Raw genomic sequence first — 17254 nt, forward strand, 5'->3', positions numbered from 1 at the left:
CAATGTTCCAGAGCTGTCAATTTTTAAAGAGAAGCTGGAAATGATAAAACGAACAAATAAAAAAACATTTAAAAGTGAAGTCTCTTTAAGTGCTCGTGACTGATTTCTTTAAAAAGACTCCCCACCTTGAGCTAAAATGTATCAGTTAGCGGAATTCAGTGCCCAGGAGTCCAGTCTGGACCCCTTGCTCTAAGCTAAGAAATTCATTTAGATGTCTGTTTAAAGAAGGGGGGTGGGGGTAAAAAGTCAAATTTGGGGGCTTCAATTCTCGCTTGAAAATATTTCTTCTTCAACCTTTCCAGTCATAATATTACCCTCCTTGCCCCAGAGCAGGTCCTACTGTGGTGAAAACAGTTAACGTGCTTGGCTGCTAACCAAAAGGCTGGAAGTTCAGGTGCACCCAGAGACGCCTCAAAAGAGAGGCCTGGCAGTCTACTTCCGAAAAGTCAGCCACTGAAAACACTGTGGAGCACAGTTCTACTCTGACACGTATGGGGTCATCAGGAGTCAGAGTCGACTTGACGGCAACTGGATTTTGGTTTGCCCTAGAGCACCAAAGTAAAATGAGAATGAGGTGATTACAAAATTTAAAAAGAGAAAAAATGTAAGAATCACTCCCAAGGAATGACACTGATGCAGTCTTTATTCTTCCTGCGGTAAACAGTGCTGCAAAAAGCTCTTAGATTTTCACTCTGACTTCTCTTATATAACAGCACCAATAGTATATTCATCCTTGGATATGAACCTCTCCATCATTCACACGTTTTTACAATCTGAGGTAATTCTTCAAGTCCAATCCCTCACCCTCCTTTCTATCCTGGTTAAGGTACAGATCACAATCTTAATGTGTAAAACTGTGCAAATGTCATCTGTGACAACTTCCCATTCTTTTTATTTTTCCCCTTTTGGAGCCAGTCTCTATGGAATCTTGCTTTTTGTTTTCCTCAGCATTTTTTGAATCGTTTTTTAGTCACTTGAATGTACTCAGACCCAAGCTTTCCCATTCTTTGCTATCCATTATTTCCCAGCATTGTGAAACAGTCACAGAAAGCTAGAATATCATTAACTAATTTCAGGGCTTCAAACACTCAAGAAGAAAATCAAATGCCACTAGTAATAAACCATCAGCACCTAAGTATCTCATGCTACATCACGAGACAGAAGGGTAATCTCTACATACTCAGGAAGGAGCACTAAATCCCTATCACAAGAATTTCATAACCGATATTCAAAGCTATCATAATTATTCTACTTTGCACTAAAATCCAAAACCAAATGGACAAGTAGCCTTTCCAGTCACTTAGGACAGCATCTAGAGGCTCTATAAGGAGGTATAGCCCAAGGTCTATTAAAAATATCCCTGACTTCTCTTGTTCTTCAGAACCACAATGTGAGCATTTAGATTCTTTGATGTGTCTTCTATCACAGCAGCCCCACTTGCATGCCATTGTTTTAGTCCAGTACAGACCGGTTAACGAGATATTACAGAATGAAAGCCAAGGCCAGGCGTCTCTTAAATTTATTGGAGGATTCTTGGGGGAGGAAAGATCACAGGCTTAAACAAGATAAAAGATAAAAGAACAATCAATTGCAAATTATTACATAAGTAATTTCTGAAAGGTTTGCTTTGAGTCACTGCTAAAACAAAGAAAATTTTAGTGCATCCTGAAATTCATATTTTGGTAAGTGAATACATTAAATTACTGAAGAGGAAAAAAAAAAAGTTACCATTACACAGTACAAGATCTTAATGTAATCATTCAGCACAGTCAAATAAACAGCTACAATTATTCGAAGATGCTTCTGATATATATCGGGTATATTAAACAAGAATGTGGATTACTTTCAGCACTGCACAAGTAACCAAAGGTAGCAAATCCAGCAATATTAAAGCATGATATTAAATAGTATTCAAACATTACAACAAAAACAAAACAATGAACTTCTACAGCTACAACTCTACCCATACAAAAGGAATGTACATGGATGGTAAAAAAATAATAAATAGATAAAGTGACAAGAGTGACTAATACTGTACCTGCAGCTTCCGAGCAGGAATACAGTAAACTGAATAAATGCTTAGAGGGTATCTTGCTGAAAACAAGGGGGAAAATCCATTTCACTTTAGTATAATTTTAAAACTCTCACCAGAGGCTCTAATTCTCTTGTGCTGGTGACAGGTAGACAGGGTTTTAAATGGAAAGTATTTTCCCTACACCCTGGGTATGGATACATCATTTAAAAAAAAAAAAAAGTTATGTGGAAAGTCTCCTTTGAAAAATGTAAAATTTAAACTGATATGCTGATGGTAAATGGACAATATTAATTCTAGAATAAAAACATTAGCTAAGCTATTAACGAAGCAGACATTTGAATCTGGGGTCTGTTGAGTCAAGATTCAACTGTGCATTCGGGAAACGTGTACACTAATGTCAAAGTTACGTGTGCAAATTTTCACTTTATTACATGATGTACTTAATAAGCGATTAAATTTTCCTATCAGTAACATAAAACCCTTATTTAAGCAAAATTAAAGCATTATAAATTGAATTAAATTCACATCAAATATCTGAAGTAGAACGTTTTTCAAAGTATAAAGACGTTATCGCATATATTCATTGAGTGCGTGCCTCAAAGGTTTTGTAACTCCATTAAATCGTATGAAACCATCAACTGATACTGTCATTTTCTTCTGTGATTTAAAAATGAATCATTCTTTTTTGTATAAATCAGGAAATATTTTCAAAATCAATGTATGCCCAAAATAGAAATGTAATTTAAACTTGGCTTAGGAAAAGGAGAATGTGAAATATTACCGCGTTTCAGTCTAAAAAATAATGTTCTAAAAAACCCCTATTAGAGGTTTCCCTCATTTTCATTCCATAGGTCCTTCAATAGTTCCTGAATGGACAAACTGAGAGTTCAGCTCAATGCACATCACAACTTTAACAGCTCTAAATAAAACATGTATTTCATAAGGACGAAGATGCAGAGAATGGCAATACTACAATATATGTCGTCTGTAATAAAATAAGACAGTGAGGGCTGTCCTCAACAAACAAAGCTGTTCTGAAGACTGAGCAACCAAACACATCTAGAATGTCTTTGGAAAATCACATACACAAAGTGCCTTGAAAGAAAGCAAGCTCAGACTGTACTTGATGAAAAGATACTGCTCCAAACACAAATGGTTTCTGTAAATAAGAAAGCATAACTCACGCTTCTTTTCACATCTGCCAATACTTAATATTTTTCTCTATGCCCCTGCACTGAACTAATACAAGTGTGGAGTTTCACTATTACTATTATTACGCATGCTAACACCTAGTAACTGTTCTGTCATTATGTAGTGGTTAAAATGAGAACTCTGAGCACAGCATAGCTCTAGAAAAATAGAAAGGAAACGACGATATGAGGAAAGTCTTACCTCAAAATTATTATCTTAAGAGAAATAAACATTGTCAAGCACAGAAAGTTTTGCAAAACTAATATGTTGTCACTATAGCTTAAAAGAAATTCAGAAGTCACTTTTGCTGTTGATCAAACATACGTACATCCAAGTTTTTAAACACAATGTGCTAGTTAATATACTTATGAAAATGCAATCTAACATTAAGAACCAATTAATCGATGTTATAGTTAACAAGAGCAAACATTCCTGTGCCTGAGGTCTAAAAATCCAGCCCAGTGCTACTGTATCTCAAGCTCTGAGAAGCTAAAGGCAGAAACAATTCTGGTTTTATATTTCCTTCATTCCTTGTCTTAAAAAACACTTGAAGAAACTTTAGCAAACATTTATGTTTAAGCCTCGCTCTATTTCTACGGTCTTAAATTTTAAAAACCCAAAGCTTATATAATTAAACCTCGGAAAATATTTAAATAGCTTTTGGCATTCTTCTGAAAAAGCAAATCTGACTCTTTCAGTACAAAACACATTTCTCTACTATAATTACTAATTCGAATCTATGTAAGTGCCCTTATTCCCTGGCGGTTTGACATGCCTTCCATACTTTGTGCAGCTTCCAGAACAGTCAGTGCTCAGGAAAAAAGACAGTTTAATGGAGCAAAATCAAAGTCCCTAACAAAAGCGGTTTACCTTAGATTACAAAATCCTCTGGGGAGAACCAAACACCCACACATGCACACCCCCACAGAAACCAAGAGTCAACCTTGGTCCTCTAATCGCGTCAGTCTGCAGTTTCTAAAGACAAAGCAGTAAAAAGATCCTGGCAGAGAACTTTACAAAAGAGTGCAGATACATTTTATCTGGAAAAGGAAAAAAAATCCCATTTTTCTAGGAAAAGTTTATCCTTGCTGGGGGGAGGAAGGGGTTCAAAAATCCAACAATGGAAAGTGTTAATGTTATTGGGCTTTCCTAAATTTGTCTCCTTATTAATTTTTCAATTTTCAACAAGTTTTGCAATTTGAATTTTCATTTGTAGGCTAAGTGGGGGGCCCAAAACAGTTAAAGAGAAGTAAAAATTCTTACTGCACAATCTTTACAGACATTTTATTTAAAGCACCTTTTTCGTGTTAATAGTGGGTTTCCAACCAAGTAAATAGGAAAATAAAAGAGGACATCAACCACCTGCAAGATCAAGGTACTTCTTTACACACACACATGTACATACATATAGACACGCACGTGCGCACACACCCTTTCATGCCAGAACAACTGGCAGCATTGGTAAATAATGTCACTTGAGGAAAGGCTGTGGACACTCACAGTGTTTACAGAAACCTAAAATACTAATGTTTCTGCTAAGAAATTAAATGGTTTGGGGGATTAAAAAGAGCTACCAACAGCTGAGCTATGAAATAAAGCGGGTTTTTAAAAACAGGACAAAAAAATCTTCCAGATAAACAACGTTAGCTTTAACTTTATTATTTGATGTCAGGTTGGTTATTAATAGGATACGATTTGTTTCCAAAGGAGCATACCTGTTGCTCTCATCGTAGCGAGAAAATTATAACTTTATCCCTGGAATCTATTCTCAGCCACCTTCAGTGCAATCTCTAGCAGCACTATCTGGATGCAAAAAGAATGCCGTGGGGCCACGCCCCTGAAAACCTCATGTTTACACTTTCCTTCATATACATGTTGTTAGAGTCTGAACACAATACGTGTGGATAGCAGAATAAATGAAGACAATATTTTCACAGAGATTACAGAAGTATGAACTATATACACTGCGTGACACAAGCATTTCAAAGGCTAGATTTATTTTCTCCTCAACATTAATACTCACTATTCCAATTTTACCCTACGCATCTTTACCTGTTTCTTACCCTCCCAAAACAAATAATAAAATCTACTGGTTTGGCATTTGTTCTATGCATTTTCCAAGAGCCAGTCAAACAGTGACTGGGATCTCCCCTCAGCGGACGTCTTCTCCGTCACTTCATAGTATTTAAGCACAGCCTGCAGGAGGGCGCCCACTTTCCATCCTTTTTCTTGTAATCGTTTTGAAAGCTAACAAGAAAGAAAAGTGTGCCAAGCATTAATCAAAAACAATTTTATAACAAAGTTATCATTTTTATTTTTAACATCAGATGAAACTAAGAAGCCTGCTGTTTAGAAGTAAATGCTGTTGCTCAGTTATAACAAGAGCTTCTCCCCTAAACCGCCAGCCCTTCACCTACATTAAACATTTTTCCTTCCTGGTCTTTCTAAAAGGAGCCCTGGCGGAGCAGCAGATAAGTGCTCGGCTGCTAACCAAAAGGTCAGTGGTTCGAACCCACCAGCCACTCCACGGGAGAAAGATGTGGCTGTCTGCTTCCGTAAGAATTAGAGCCTTGAAAACCCATGGGGTAGTTCTACTCTGTCCTACAGAGTTGCTGTGAGTCGGAATCAACTCAACAGCAGTGGGTTTGGTTTTGTTTGTTTCTGGCTTTTATAAACACATTTCCTCCACAGAATGACACTTTGGGATTGCTGGAGACATAACCCCACAGACCTCACCAGCTGATAAGGTTGTGTGGGAGTACAGAGGCTGCACTCCTACAGAAAATTCTTAACCGAACTAAATGCATCTGCCACACCCTCAATTTAGAACATAAAATAATAAAGACGACGTCAAGCTTAATAAAAGGATACGGATTTTCCTCCCACAACATATAGTGTGGCTTTGTTGTGGAATACACACTCTAGCTTCAACGGAAACATGTTAAGAAATTTTAATGTTCCCCAAAAAAAAGATACACAGGTTTAAATAAACTCTATCTTTACCAATCGGAATGTGCACTCATTTTTTTCTATCAACTTATGTAAAAACTACTTGTATTTTTTGTAATGTAAAATTTTGAAACAGCTCTATTGATGTATAATTCACATACCACACAACTCATCCATCTGAAGTTTATAATTCAATGCTTTTTTATATATTCACCGAGATGTGCAACTGTCACCACAATCAATTTAGAACAATTTCATCACTCCAAAAAGAAATCCTGGACCCACTAGCATTCACTCCTCATTTCTCCCCAAATCTCTCAGCCCAAGGCAACCACTAATATACTTTCTGTATCCATAGACTTGCCAATTCTGGACAACTCATATAAATGGAATCATACAATTTGTATTGTTTTGTGACTAGCTTCCTTCACTTCACATAATATTTTCAAGGTTCATTTATTGTCTATCCATAGCATGTATCAGTCCTTCCTTTTTATTGTTAAATAATACTCCATTGTATGAATATATACCACAATTTTATTTAATCATTCATCAGTTAATGGACATTTGGATTGTTTCTCCTTTGGGCTATTATGAATAATGTCGCTACAAACATCCATGTACAAGTTTTTGGGTAGCCACACGTTCCTAATTCTTTGGGTATACCCCCAGGAGGAGAACTTCTGGATCACATGGTAATTCTGTTAACTTTCTCAGGAACTGCCAGAATATTTTCCAAAGCAGCTGTGCCATTTTACATTTCTACCAGCAATGGATGAAGGTTCCTATTTCTCCAAATCCTTGTCAACACTTATTATATGACTTTTAGATTATAATCATCCTACTAGGAGTGAAGTGGTATCTCATTGTGGTTTTGATTTGCATTTCCCTGATGACTAATGATGTTGAGCATCTTTTCATGTGCAGATTGGCCATCTGTACATCGTCTTTGGAAAAATGTCTATTCAGATCCTTTGCCCATTTTCTAATTGGGTTATTTGCCTTTTTATTATTGAGTTGCAAGAGTTCTTTATATATTCTAGATACAAGTCCTATTAGATATACGATTTGCAAATATTTTCTTCCATTCTGTGGGTTGTCTTTTCATTTTCTTGATGGTGTCCTTTTAAGCATAAAAGTTTTTTATTTTGATTAAGTCCAATTTATCTATTTTCTTCTTTCCTTTGTGTAAATATGCTTAACTTTTATACTTCCTTGTCCTTGTATCGGTGGTTAAGCGCTCGGCTGCTAACCGAAAGGTCAGTGGTTCAAACACAGCAGCTGCTCTGTGGAAATATGTGGCAGTCTGCTTCAGTAAAGATTATAGCCAAGAAAACCCTATGGGGCAGTTCTACTCTGTCCTACAGGGTCACTGTGAGTCAGAATTGACTCGACAACTATAACTGTCCCTACACAATTATCTGTCACCTTCTAGTTATGCTTATGGTAATAATGTTCATTCTGTTTAAAGGTGAAAATGTCAGGATTAATAGAATATTATCCAGAAACAATATTCCTATTATCATCATTATCAACAAAAACGTTCTGTACTTGCCTCTTAACTGCTTCCTAGCTTCCTAGCACCTAGTCAGCAGTCCTGTGGGCTCTTGCCGACATGGTAAGAGGGTCATTATTTAAAATAAGTGGCAATAGGCACTGTCATCCACCTTTAAGCAACCCCCACTGTACCCAATCATCAAAGACGTCATGGGCTAAGCTATATGGAGGCGAGGTTCCCCTACCCAAGCACCATCACTCTCAGCTCCACCTAAGGCCCTCCTTAGCCCTCAGTCTACCCAACACTAAATGTCTCTCGAAAATGTTTCCCTCCCCAAGATCAGTTCCAGCACTTCCTCTACCCATTCTTTTTTCTTGACAATTCATTTCCGAAGCATCCTTTTCTGTGCTATTTTCTCCTTCTGCCTAAAAAGAAAAACCTAAACTGGAAAAGGAGGCCCTGGAAGGTGCAAACAGTTAACATGCTCGCCTGTTCATTAAAAGGTTGGAGATTCAAGTCCACCCAGAGGAGCCTCGGAAGAAAAACCTGGAAATCTATTTCTGAAATATCAGCCACTGAAAACCCTATGGAGGACAGTTCTACTCTGGCACACATGGGGTCACTATGAAGCAGGACTGACTCGATAGCAACTTTTTTTTTTTTTTTTTAAACCGGAAAAATCCAAAAAGTATCTAAGAACAAAAAAAAAAAACCCGTCTTTTTCACATACTTTTTTTAACAGTATCTTCGTAAATTCTGAATCAGAAAGCAAGAGTAACCCTAATAATTGTTCCTCTTTTGTTATTATTGATCAATCTACACGGGCTATTCACTGGACCATTCTATAGCCCATAAGATTAAATCAGAGCTCAGATGAGGAAGATTCTGGGACACAAATCTGAAGACAGTGAACTGACGACCGTGACTAATAAAGTGCTTGGCACATAAAAGTAACTTGTTGGTGCATCAAATCTGAAGGTCATCAGATGCTTAAACTTTTATTGGCTTTTGATTATGCCAGCTTCCCATACAACGAAACTGGATTAACAGAGAAAGAAACATGCTAATTATTAGGCTCATTTTTGAATCAGTTAAATACAGAAAAGAATAACTCAAACTTCCACATGGCGAACACTTAAAATGCTTATTAATAATAGCTAACTTTGAGAACTCATTATGTGCTATGCAACAGCAGAGGTACTTACAGTATTATAATCCTCACAAACCCTTGCAACGTATACTCTATAGTTATCTCCATTGTGCAGCAAGGGAAACTGAGGCTCAGTGGTTAACCTGCCCAAGGTTATACTGCTAAGAGAGTGACAGGGCCGAGATGTGAACTCAGACTCTTGGATTCCACAGTCTAAGAACTTTACCACTCTACTATCAACAGACATCTTATTAGACTGACCACATGACAAAGAGCATGACATACTGTTAAATGTATCCTCACCACCACCCTATACTGTAGATACTTACTAGTATAAACTCCTCCTTGGCCGAGTCATGGAAACAAAGTTCTGCAACTTCAGCCTCAGAGGCAACAAGCCACTGAAGAATAATCCTCAGTTGGGGGTCTACTGTGCATGGCTCCATGTCAATATTTGTAATTAGCAGAGTCTTTCCATCTTGCCCCAAACCTAATGTTTAAATTTAAACAATATGATGAAGTGAAACTCATCAATTCAACACAATACTCTGGTTGTTAAGGATTTATGAATGTTTTCCATTTCTTAAGATTCCAATGAACGATGAAAAAAATGCATCTTTTCTTAACCACATCATATCATCAACTAAAACATTTCCTTGAAAGGGAAAAATAACACGAAAACAGTGGAGTAACTTTGAGCATTTACTGATGGCACAAATGTAAAACCCTATTTTGATGTACTGAATTCCAGTACTATAAATGCTATAATTTGTGTCAAAAGATGGTCTACAGGTACAAGGGGAGAAAATAAAACTTTATAAAGCTATCTTTATAATCAAAATATAAATGAAACACAAAAATAAAAACCTCAGATAAAAATGGACTTTAAGAAAGCTTTCTGGGCTATTCTATACAGCAGGAGCAGCAAACATTTGTATAGCATGTATTATATCTAAGTACTGTGCTAAGTTCTGTATACATGCAAACTCTTAATTCTCACAACCACCCTACAAGGCAGGAACTATTATCACTTCCATTTTTCAGGTAAAGAACCTAAGGCAGAGAGTGAGCAGGGTCTTAGAGCAGAGAAGTGACTGAGCCAGGATCTAAGCACAGGCAGTCTGGCTCCATGCTCTTAATCACTTCATTCAGGCAAAACAGAAAAAGGAGAGGGGGAAAAAAAAAAAGCCCTATGCAATAACCACTGATATCCCAAAAGCCACATCAGAGAATTTTCTGGTACCCTGTAATAAGTAAGATGCTCCACTCAAGACTGTTTCCTTTTTATGAAAATTATGTTTCAACATGAAGAGGGACGGATCACCTCTGACTACAAAATGAATAACTGTGGACCAATAGCATGTGTTTAGCACCCCTGCTTCATGACTGAGCAACAAGCAGAGCTGCCTGACAGGGACCTTCCCACACCCACAAGGGTATGCGCATACGGGCATGCTGGTCCCAGTAATGGAAATATTGTGCATAGATGTCCTTGATTCTTTTTTGCAACTTATAGGGTTACTACAGGGCTACTATTCTAGGTTAATCATTTTTAATATTTGTGTTGGCCTCTTAAAAAAAGAAAAAAGATGTGGTCTGCATTATTCTCTTAAAATAAATTTACTGCCCTTATTTTCCCCTTTCCCCCACTGACTTTCAATAAAAAACGGGTCTGGTCTCTAGGCCATTTCAGAAATCCTGCAGATTTCATGGGCTTAGAACCAATGCTTCTCTCCTGCCCGTGTTTACTCCGTTCAGGGCTCCTGGCTGCCTGGTCTGACAGGAACCTTCAATCGGCTCTCGTTAGAGGTCAGGGCGCACTGAAGGACTGACATGCTGCAACCACAAAAAAATACCATGAAGAAAGAAACTGAGATCTGTCGTCTTAGGTTTCCATCATTTTGGATCTTTCTGGAAACCCATGTTAATCTATCTCCTAACTTACCACCTTCTAATTTAACAAATTAAAAATATGGTTATAACTTCTATATAACAGCAAAAGCTGAATAATGATATATTTACATACATTAACCCTCGGTGAGATGGACTGACACAGGAGCTACAACAATGGGCCCAAGCACAGCAACGACTGTGAGGATGGTACAGGACCGGGCAGTGTTTCACTCTGCTGTACACAGGGTCGCTATGGGTCGGAACTGACTCGGTGGCACCTAACAACAACATATAACCAACCTTGCTAAAAAAATCCTGAATAGCTTGGCTAGTGCCTGAAGTAAAAGTTTGTGTTTTTTGTGTTTTTTTTTAAATGAATTTCATATTTATATTAACTTGTATCTTATTTTCTCTTAATCATTCCGCAGTAAAGTTGGTTAGTAATAACTTGTTCATTAGGGAAAAGAATCTCCACATGCATGCATTAATACCATATACAGGCTTTGGGATAATTTTGTTCATAGATGTTACTTGGGAAAAGCAGACAAATTTTCTAGACGAAGTCAACACTTTTTCAGTGAACAAAAATAAAACAAATATTACGTAGCCTATCAATAATTCTAAAATCATTTCCCTACTTTTAACTTTATATTTAACAAGAAAAAAATCACTTCTAAGAGGCCTATCTGAAGAATATCTACTTAACAGAGACATTAGAATTTTAAAAATAATAATCTTAAATCTGAGAATTTTTAGCTGAAAAATAGATACCTTGAGTAACATTGTGGAGCCCTGGTGGGGCAGTGGTTAAGAGCTCAGCTACTAACCAAAAGGCCAGCAGTCTGAATCCTCCAGTTGCTCCTTGGAAACCCTGTGGGGCAATTCTACTCTGTCTTATAGGGTCGCCATCTGAGTCAGAATCGACTCAATGGCAACATTTTTTTATTTTGAGTAACATTACATGACATTCCTAAACGAAGAAATACAATTGGTGATGAAACCAACTGAAAATTCAGGTGTCATAAAGTACATTTCAAGAAATTTCTTTTGGCAATTTCTCCGTTTTCCCACTTTTATAGAGAACAATAACGAAAAATGAAAATCAATCGTTCAAAAATAAGTATCTCAAGCAGTATAAATATTTTTTGTATGTGCCACTCTAGAGGACACTCTTAGTACTTTCATATTTAAAGAAAAATAAGATTTTTAGAAAAAAATTCAACCACCTGAACACAGTGAAAATTCAAGCCTCAACATGAAAAATTTCTAGATTCACTCAAACATTCTAATGCATTTGAATTAAGATTACAAATCATGGTCTGTAACTCTGTGACCCGTGATATCTGATACTTACATATCTTGAACTATGTTCATTAAAGGAAGACTTCAATGTTTTCTTCAAGTATGTGTATGTGAGTGTAGCATTGAAATTGGGGGAGAAATGAATTCATTTAGAAATATATTTTTGTTTTTATTTATTGATTCATGTAAGTTTGGCATTAAAAACTAATTTGAGAAGCTACCGGTTTAGAGGGAAGAAAGTAACTATTCCAATAACATGCCACAGTTATAAGTTACAATGTCAATGGAGGGTTGTGTATTGGTAAGATGCTAAACAGGTTCCAGCAGAGCTTCCAAACTTAGACGGACCAGAAAGAAAGGTCTGGCGACTTACTTCGGAAAATCAGCCAAAGAAAACTCTATGGATCACAACAGTATGATCCACAACTGCTCATGAGGATGGCACAGTGCCGACAGGGCAGCATTTTGTTCCATCATGCACAAGGTGACCATGAGTCAGGGATGACCCGGCAGCAGCTAACAACAACAACATTTCTTACAATATGAGTAAGGATTTTAGAATTTCTACTTTGAATAAGATACAGAGGTCATCATAAACTTATTTCTCAAATGACTAATTCTCTTATTTTCGTGTCCACAATGAGTACTTTATTAGTTTAGCAGTCAAATAACATAAACTGCTCAACAAGAGACCTAAAACTGAATAAAGAAAACTAGTTCAAGAAAACTCTAATTTGTAATGTTTTACACAAATAACACAGGCGCATATGATGAATATGCACAAATATTCCCATTATAGACTGTTTCAGGGAACCTCATACAAAGAAACATGTAAACGCCTTGAAAAGCACACAATGTCCCTTACCTTCTACATCGTCCTCGTGCTCTTCATCTTCATCATCTGGTTCATCGCTTTTTCAATAAAACAGCAGAAGCAGTTAAAAAAAATAACAAACAAGCTATAATTAATAATGGTATTAAAACCAATTCTTAACATGATAAGGAATGAATGTTACAATATGACATACGACATTTAGAAAGGGGAAAATGACAATAAAAAAGGAAGCTTTGCTTCTCACACCATTTCATGTTAAAATATGAATTGCAAGTGATGCCCAAGATAACTTATCTATCAATAACCGAGAAGTCCTACCTTTTTGTGACATATAAAAAACAAAACTCATTGCTGTCAAGTCAATTCTGACTCATAGTGACCCTAAAGGACAGGGTAGAACTGCCCCATAGGGCTTCCAAGGCTGTAATCTTTATGGAAGCAGACTGCCGGCCTTTTGGTTAGCATCCTAGCGCTTTAACCACCATGCCACCAGGGCTCCCTCCATGATATATAGAACAAAGTAATTTCGTAAAATTAAATTCAAAGCCAAAATAGTCTGCTAACCTGGTTTTAGGTAACACAGCGTTCGAGTCTCATAGAATGCCACGAATAATTAGGCATTTCTTAATGCCTCTCAGGATGTCATTTAAACATGTATTTTTTAACAGTACATTTTCCCTACACTTTTCATATATATGAAATTACATACAAAAACAAAAACGAAAAACAAAACAGAAATTCTGTAGGAAGCAAGCTCTTTTTAATGAATAATTGGTAGAATGAAAAGGAGCAAGCAGAAGAGCAACACATGCATAAGAAATAATACATTTTGCAATTAGATGTCAGTCAAATTTTAGCATAGTTGAATTTTTTCCATTAGATGTAAATTCATCAAGCAGAATCATGTCAAAATGTAGGAGAAAAGCAAGTTGATACATATTGCACTGTAACCCACATTCTTTATATGACTCATGCATTAGTGGTGAAAGACTCATCAGCTTTAAGTTTCTGGTCTGGACCAACCTGTCTGATGTTGGAAAGGATAAATTGTCCTCATACAAATCTCCTTCTAAACCAAGACTGCTCCAGCTACTGCTGTTACCATTACTGCCAGAGGAAGAAGAAAACAGAGCTGAACTAGAAAATGAATAGTAAAGACGACCTCCATTTTTCTGGGAACAGCTTCTGTCCTTGATAACTGTAGATGTTCTGAAGCTGCCACAATGGAGTGGAGCGTCCATGGAGGCAAACAGAAACCATTATCGCTACTCTGAATGGTACTTGGGTCAATTCGGAGATTCAGGAGATTTTTTTCCTTGTCCTCAAAAGGCCAAGAAAATTATTGTAAACTTTATTTTACAGGGTAATACGACACAATGCCTTCTCGGATAGCAAGTGAATGAGTAAAGCAAGAACTTTCACATTGAGATAAATGTGGCAAATCTTGGGATTTAACTTGTAAAATCCAATACTCTTCAGTTTGGGTAGGGTTCAAAAAAAAAAAAAAGGTTAACTTTCTCTCAGGTCTTTAGATGGTGCAAACAGTGGTGGGCTTTTTGGAGGGATGGGCTGGAAGGCACCAAAACATAGTCCCAAATAGACCTCTTCTAACTAGATGTTTTCTGATTTTAAAATACTCTGCCAATTACCTTTCTTTCATACATTACAGATAATTCAGTTAAGTGGCCAATAACATAAACATTCTTTAGAATAAAGCTAGAATAAGTAAGGCTCTATCAAGAATTATACTTGTCTGGTCGGCCAGTCACTAATACCATACAGATAAGTTTTTATGCTACCTTTTCAGAAGAAAAAGGAAAAAAGCAAGAGCTATATTCATAAAACATTCAAAGAAAGCAATTACATTCTAAAATTTCTGCAAAGCAATAAATAAAAGGCAACTGTGTTCAGAAACAAAATTAAATTTAAAATTTTCAGACTAAACCCTCCAACATGCAATTTTTAAAAATTCTAACCATTAAAACAATTAGTAAGCACATTAGTCTGCAGTGATAAGCAGTTATATGTCCCAATATGAGGCTGTATAAGACTAGGCAATTACAAAAATCAAAATTTTGGTTCTAAAAACTGAATTAACATAAAATTATTATACATGCATAAGTAAATGCTGACAAGGTTACCCCCCCCAAAAAAACAAAAATCTGATGATTATTTAAAGTTCTAAGCAGTTTCCAAGCAATCTCAAACTATTTACAAATCTATGTTCATTTTAACATTATCAAACTGTCTCAAAGAAAACCATAATGCATTAGAGAATAAAAGCTAAGACCGAGCAGTGCCTTTTAATATATGTTCACACAAATAACATGAGTTTTGCCCGTGTAGTCTGTCATCAGAGAAACTAAAATTGAAAAAATATGAAAATACAGAAGGTACAGACAGCTGGAGCCAGGGAGAAAGAGAAAATTAATGATCTCAAACACTATTTACTTCTATTAATAGAATGATTATTTAAGAAAAGAAAAACAGAAAATTAAAATCCTTACCCATATCCTAATAACAAGAATGATTTCTCCATTTAATTAATAATAAAAAACCATCATCTAAGTATTAGGTGAATATGAAAAAAAATACAGTTAAACAATGTAAAGACTAAAAATTCAAACTCCTTTTATCTAACCCTGTTCCCTTTTTGGACCTCAAAATGGGTCAGATTTGAAGTTAGTTATTTATAAAATGTCACGTCTAACTAGGGTGACCACGTCAACTTTTCATCCAACCAGGACACTTTTGAAAATAAGTCACTTCTTAACAATTACATGGGAACAGCAGAAATAAACCAAGACTATTCCAAGCAAAACAGATTATACGGTCACCCTACTTTAACTCAACATGAAAGCATCTAAATTCCTCACATAACAGGCTTCCTACTTCATTCTTGAACATTGTCCTGCTTCTTTTTTGCCTTTTCATATTCCCTTTGTCTAGAACAGGCATACTATATCTTTAAACCACAAGTAGTCAAGTAATAAAATTCTTTAAGTGGTTTCTACTCATATGAAGACTACTATCAATTCTGATGCATCTTATAAAAAAGTATCTCAAAAATTCTGCAAGTCTGACCCATCTCTTACCTAATCTACTGGGTAACTTCCAGGAGGCTCACAAACTTGCCTGAAGTATTTTCAGGGATTTAAATATACAGATCAGTTCTTTTTCTGATCAAATAATTATACCTTCCTTCTAAACGCCTCTGAAAATTTGAAATTACTGTTCAGTCTTTTATTGATGCCATTCACTGAACTCTATACTGAGAACAAACTTGCAAGGTGCGTCCACACCACTGAAGTCATTATCTCCTGCCTTGATCTCTGGCCAGAAAGGAATGGTACATACTACCGAGGTCATCAAAAGACTCAGCTTGTAAAGCAATATATCTTAAAGTATGGTCTGCCAACCACCTGCATTAATGTCATCTGATGTGCTTATCAAACATGCAGATCCAACACGGGCCTAATGCATCTTGATCTCTGGGAGATGAGGTCCTTGAAACTGCATTTAACAAGCACACCACCCGCCCTAGATTAACCTATACATTCAGGTACAAGGTCTGTACCTTAATACCAATAGCTTCATTAGTACACACAGGACTGTGGTAAATTAAAATCACAGTTCTTTTTCGGACAAAATGCCAAGTTTGCCCCTTCCTGAAGTCAAATAATTAATTTTCTGAACTTAAATTCATTTACCCATGTTAAACATTATTATTTTAGTCTCCGCCTGATTCTGTCCTTTTGAACCTTGGTTTTGTTAATGGGATTATCTTTTTGGCCTCGTTTTGAGTCATCCACAGATAATGGGTATTCTGCATCACTAATAAAATAATGTCAAAGAGGAAAGAACCAAGGACAGAGCCTGGCAGAGTCCTCCCTCTTTTCATCACATTAGATAATGTGCTGCAGAGAGTTGTTCAACCGGCTCCAAGGCCTTTTAACGCCACCAGCCTTCATCTGTAGTTCTCCCATCCCAACACCAGCATTTCCTAAGCTACAACTCTCACTGAAGTCCGAGAAGCCTCTGTGCTGCTCAAAGATGAAAGAAATTGTTTACTTTCTACTCTAGATAAAGTTATGCACAAAGGTCATATGATCTGTGATAACGTCCCACTTCTGGCTACCAGTTTCAAAGGATGCCTTTTCAAATCTGGATTTTAAGAAATGCTGGCATCAAAAATAACACTCTGAGATGATGTGCTCTAACAGGTGAAAAGCCACTTCCTTTCCCTATGCTACTTCATCCTCCCAACAGTCTTTTTACCTCCTCCTCCTGATAAGCCGATTCCAATCTGTTCAACCTTCCATACCAGCCCAAGAATGGAAGTATGCTGAATATTCTTTCCTCTCCCTAGACTCAGCTATGTATGATATTTCTTATTTACAA

General features: G+C 36.6%; 1 protein-coding gene across 8 annotated transcripts in view; it reads right to left on the reverse strand.

The window, feature by feature from the left end:
- Positions 1 to 900: 900 nt before the first annotated feature.
- The window catches only part of AKAP11 (A-kinase anchoring protein 11), a 68738-nt gene continuing 52384 nt past the window's right edge, over positions 901 to 17254 (reverse strand). For 5 of the 8 annotated variants that reach the window (XM_023731615.1, XM_023731613.1, XM_023731620.1 and 2 more), the window contains 4 exons: positions 13877 to 13960; positions 12884 to 12930; positions 9153 to 9313; positions 901 to 5473 (listed from right to left, as the gene is read on the reverse strand). In XM_023731615.1, coding sequence (XP_023587383.1) covers positions 5333 to 5473; positions 9153 to 9313; positions 12884 to 12930; positions 13877 to 13960 — 433 coding nt within the window. In that variant the 3' untranslated portion in view covers positions 901 to 5332. The remainder of the gene's footprint in view (positions 5474 to 9152; positions 9314 to 12883; positions 12931 to 13876; positions 13961 to 17254) is intronic. The other 3 variants (XM_023731614.1, XM_023731617.1, XM_023731619.1) reach the window with 3 other exon arrangements.

This window comes from Trichechus manatus, unplaced genomic scaffold (assembly GCF_000243295.1).
Source record: "Trichechus manatus latirostris isolate Lorelei unplaced genomic scaffold, TriManLat1.0 scaffold00044, whole genome shotgun sequence".
Lineage (NCBI taxonomy): Eukaryota > Metazoa > Chordata > Mammalia > Sirenia > Trichechidae > Trichechus > Trichechus manatus.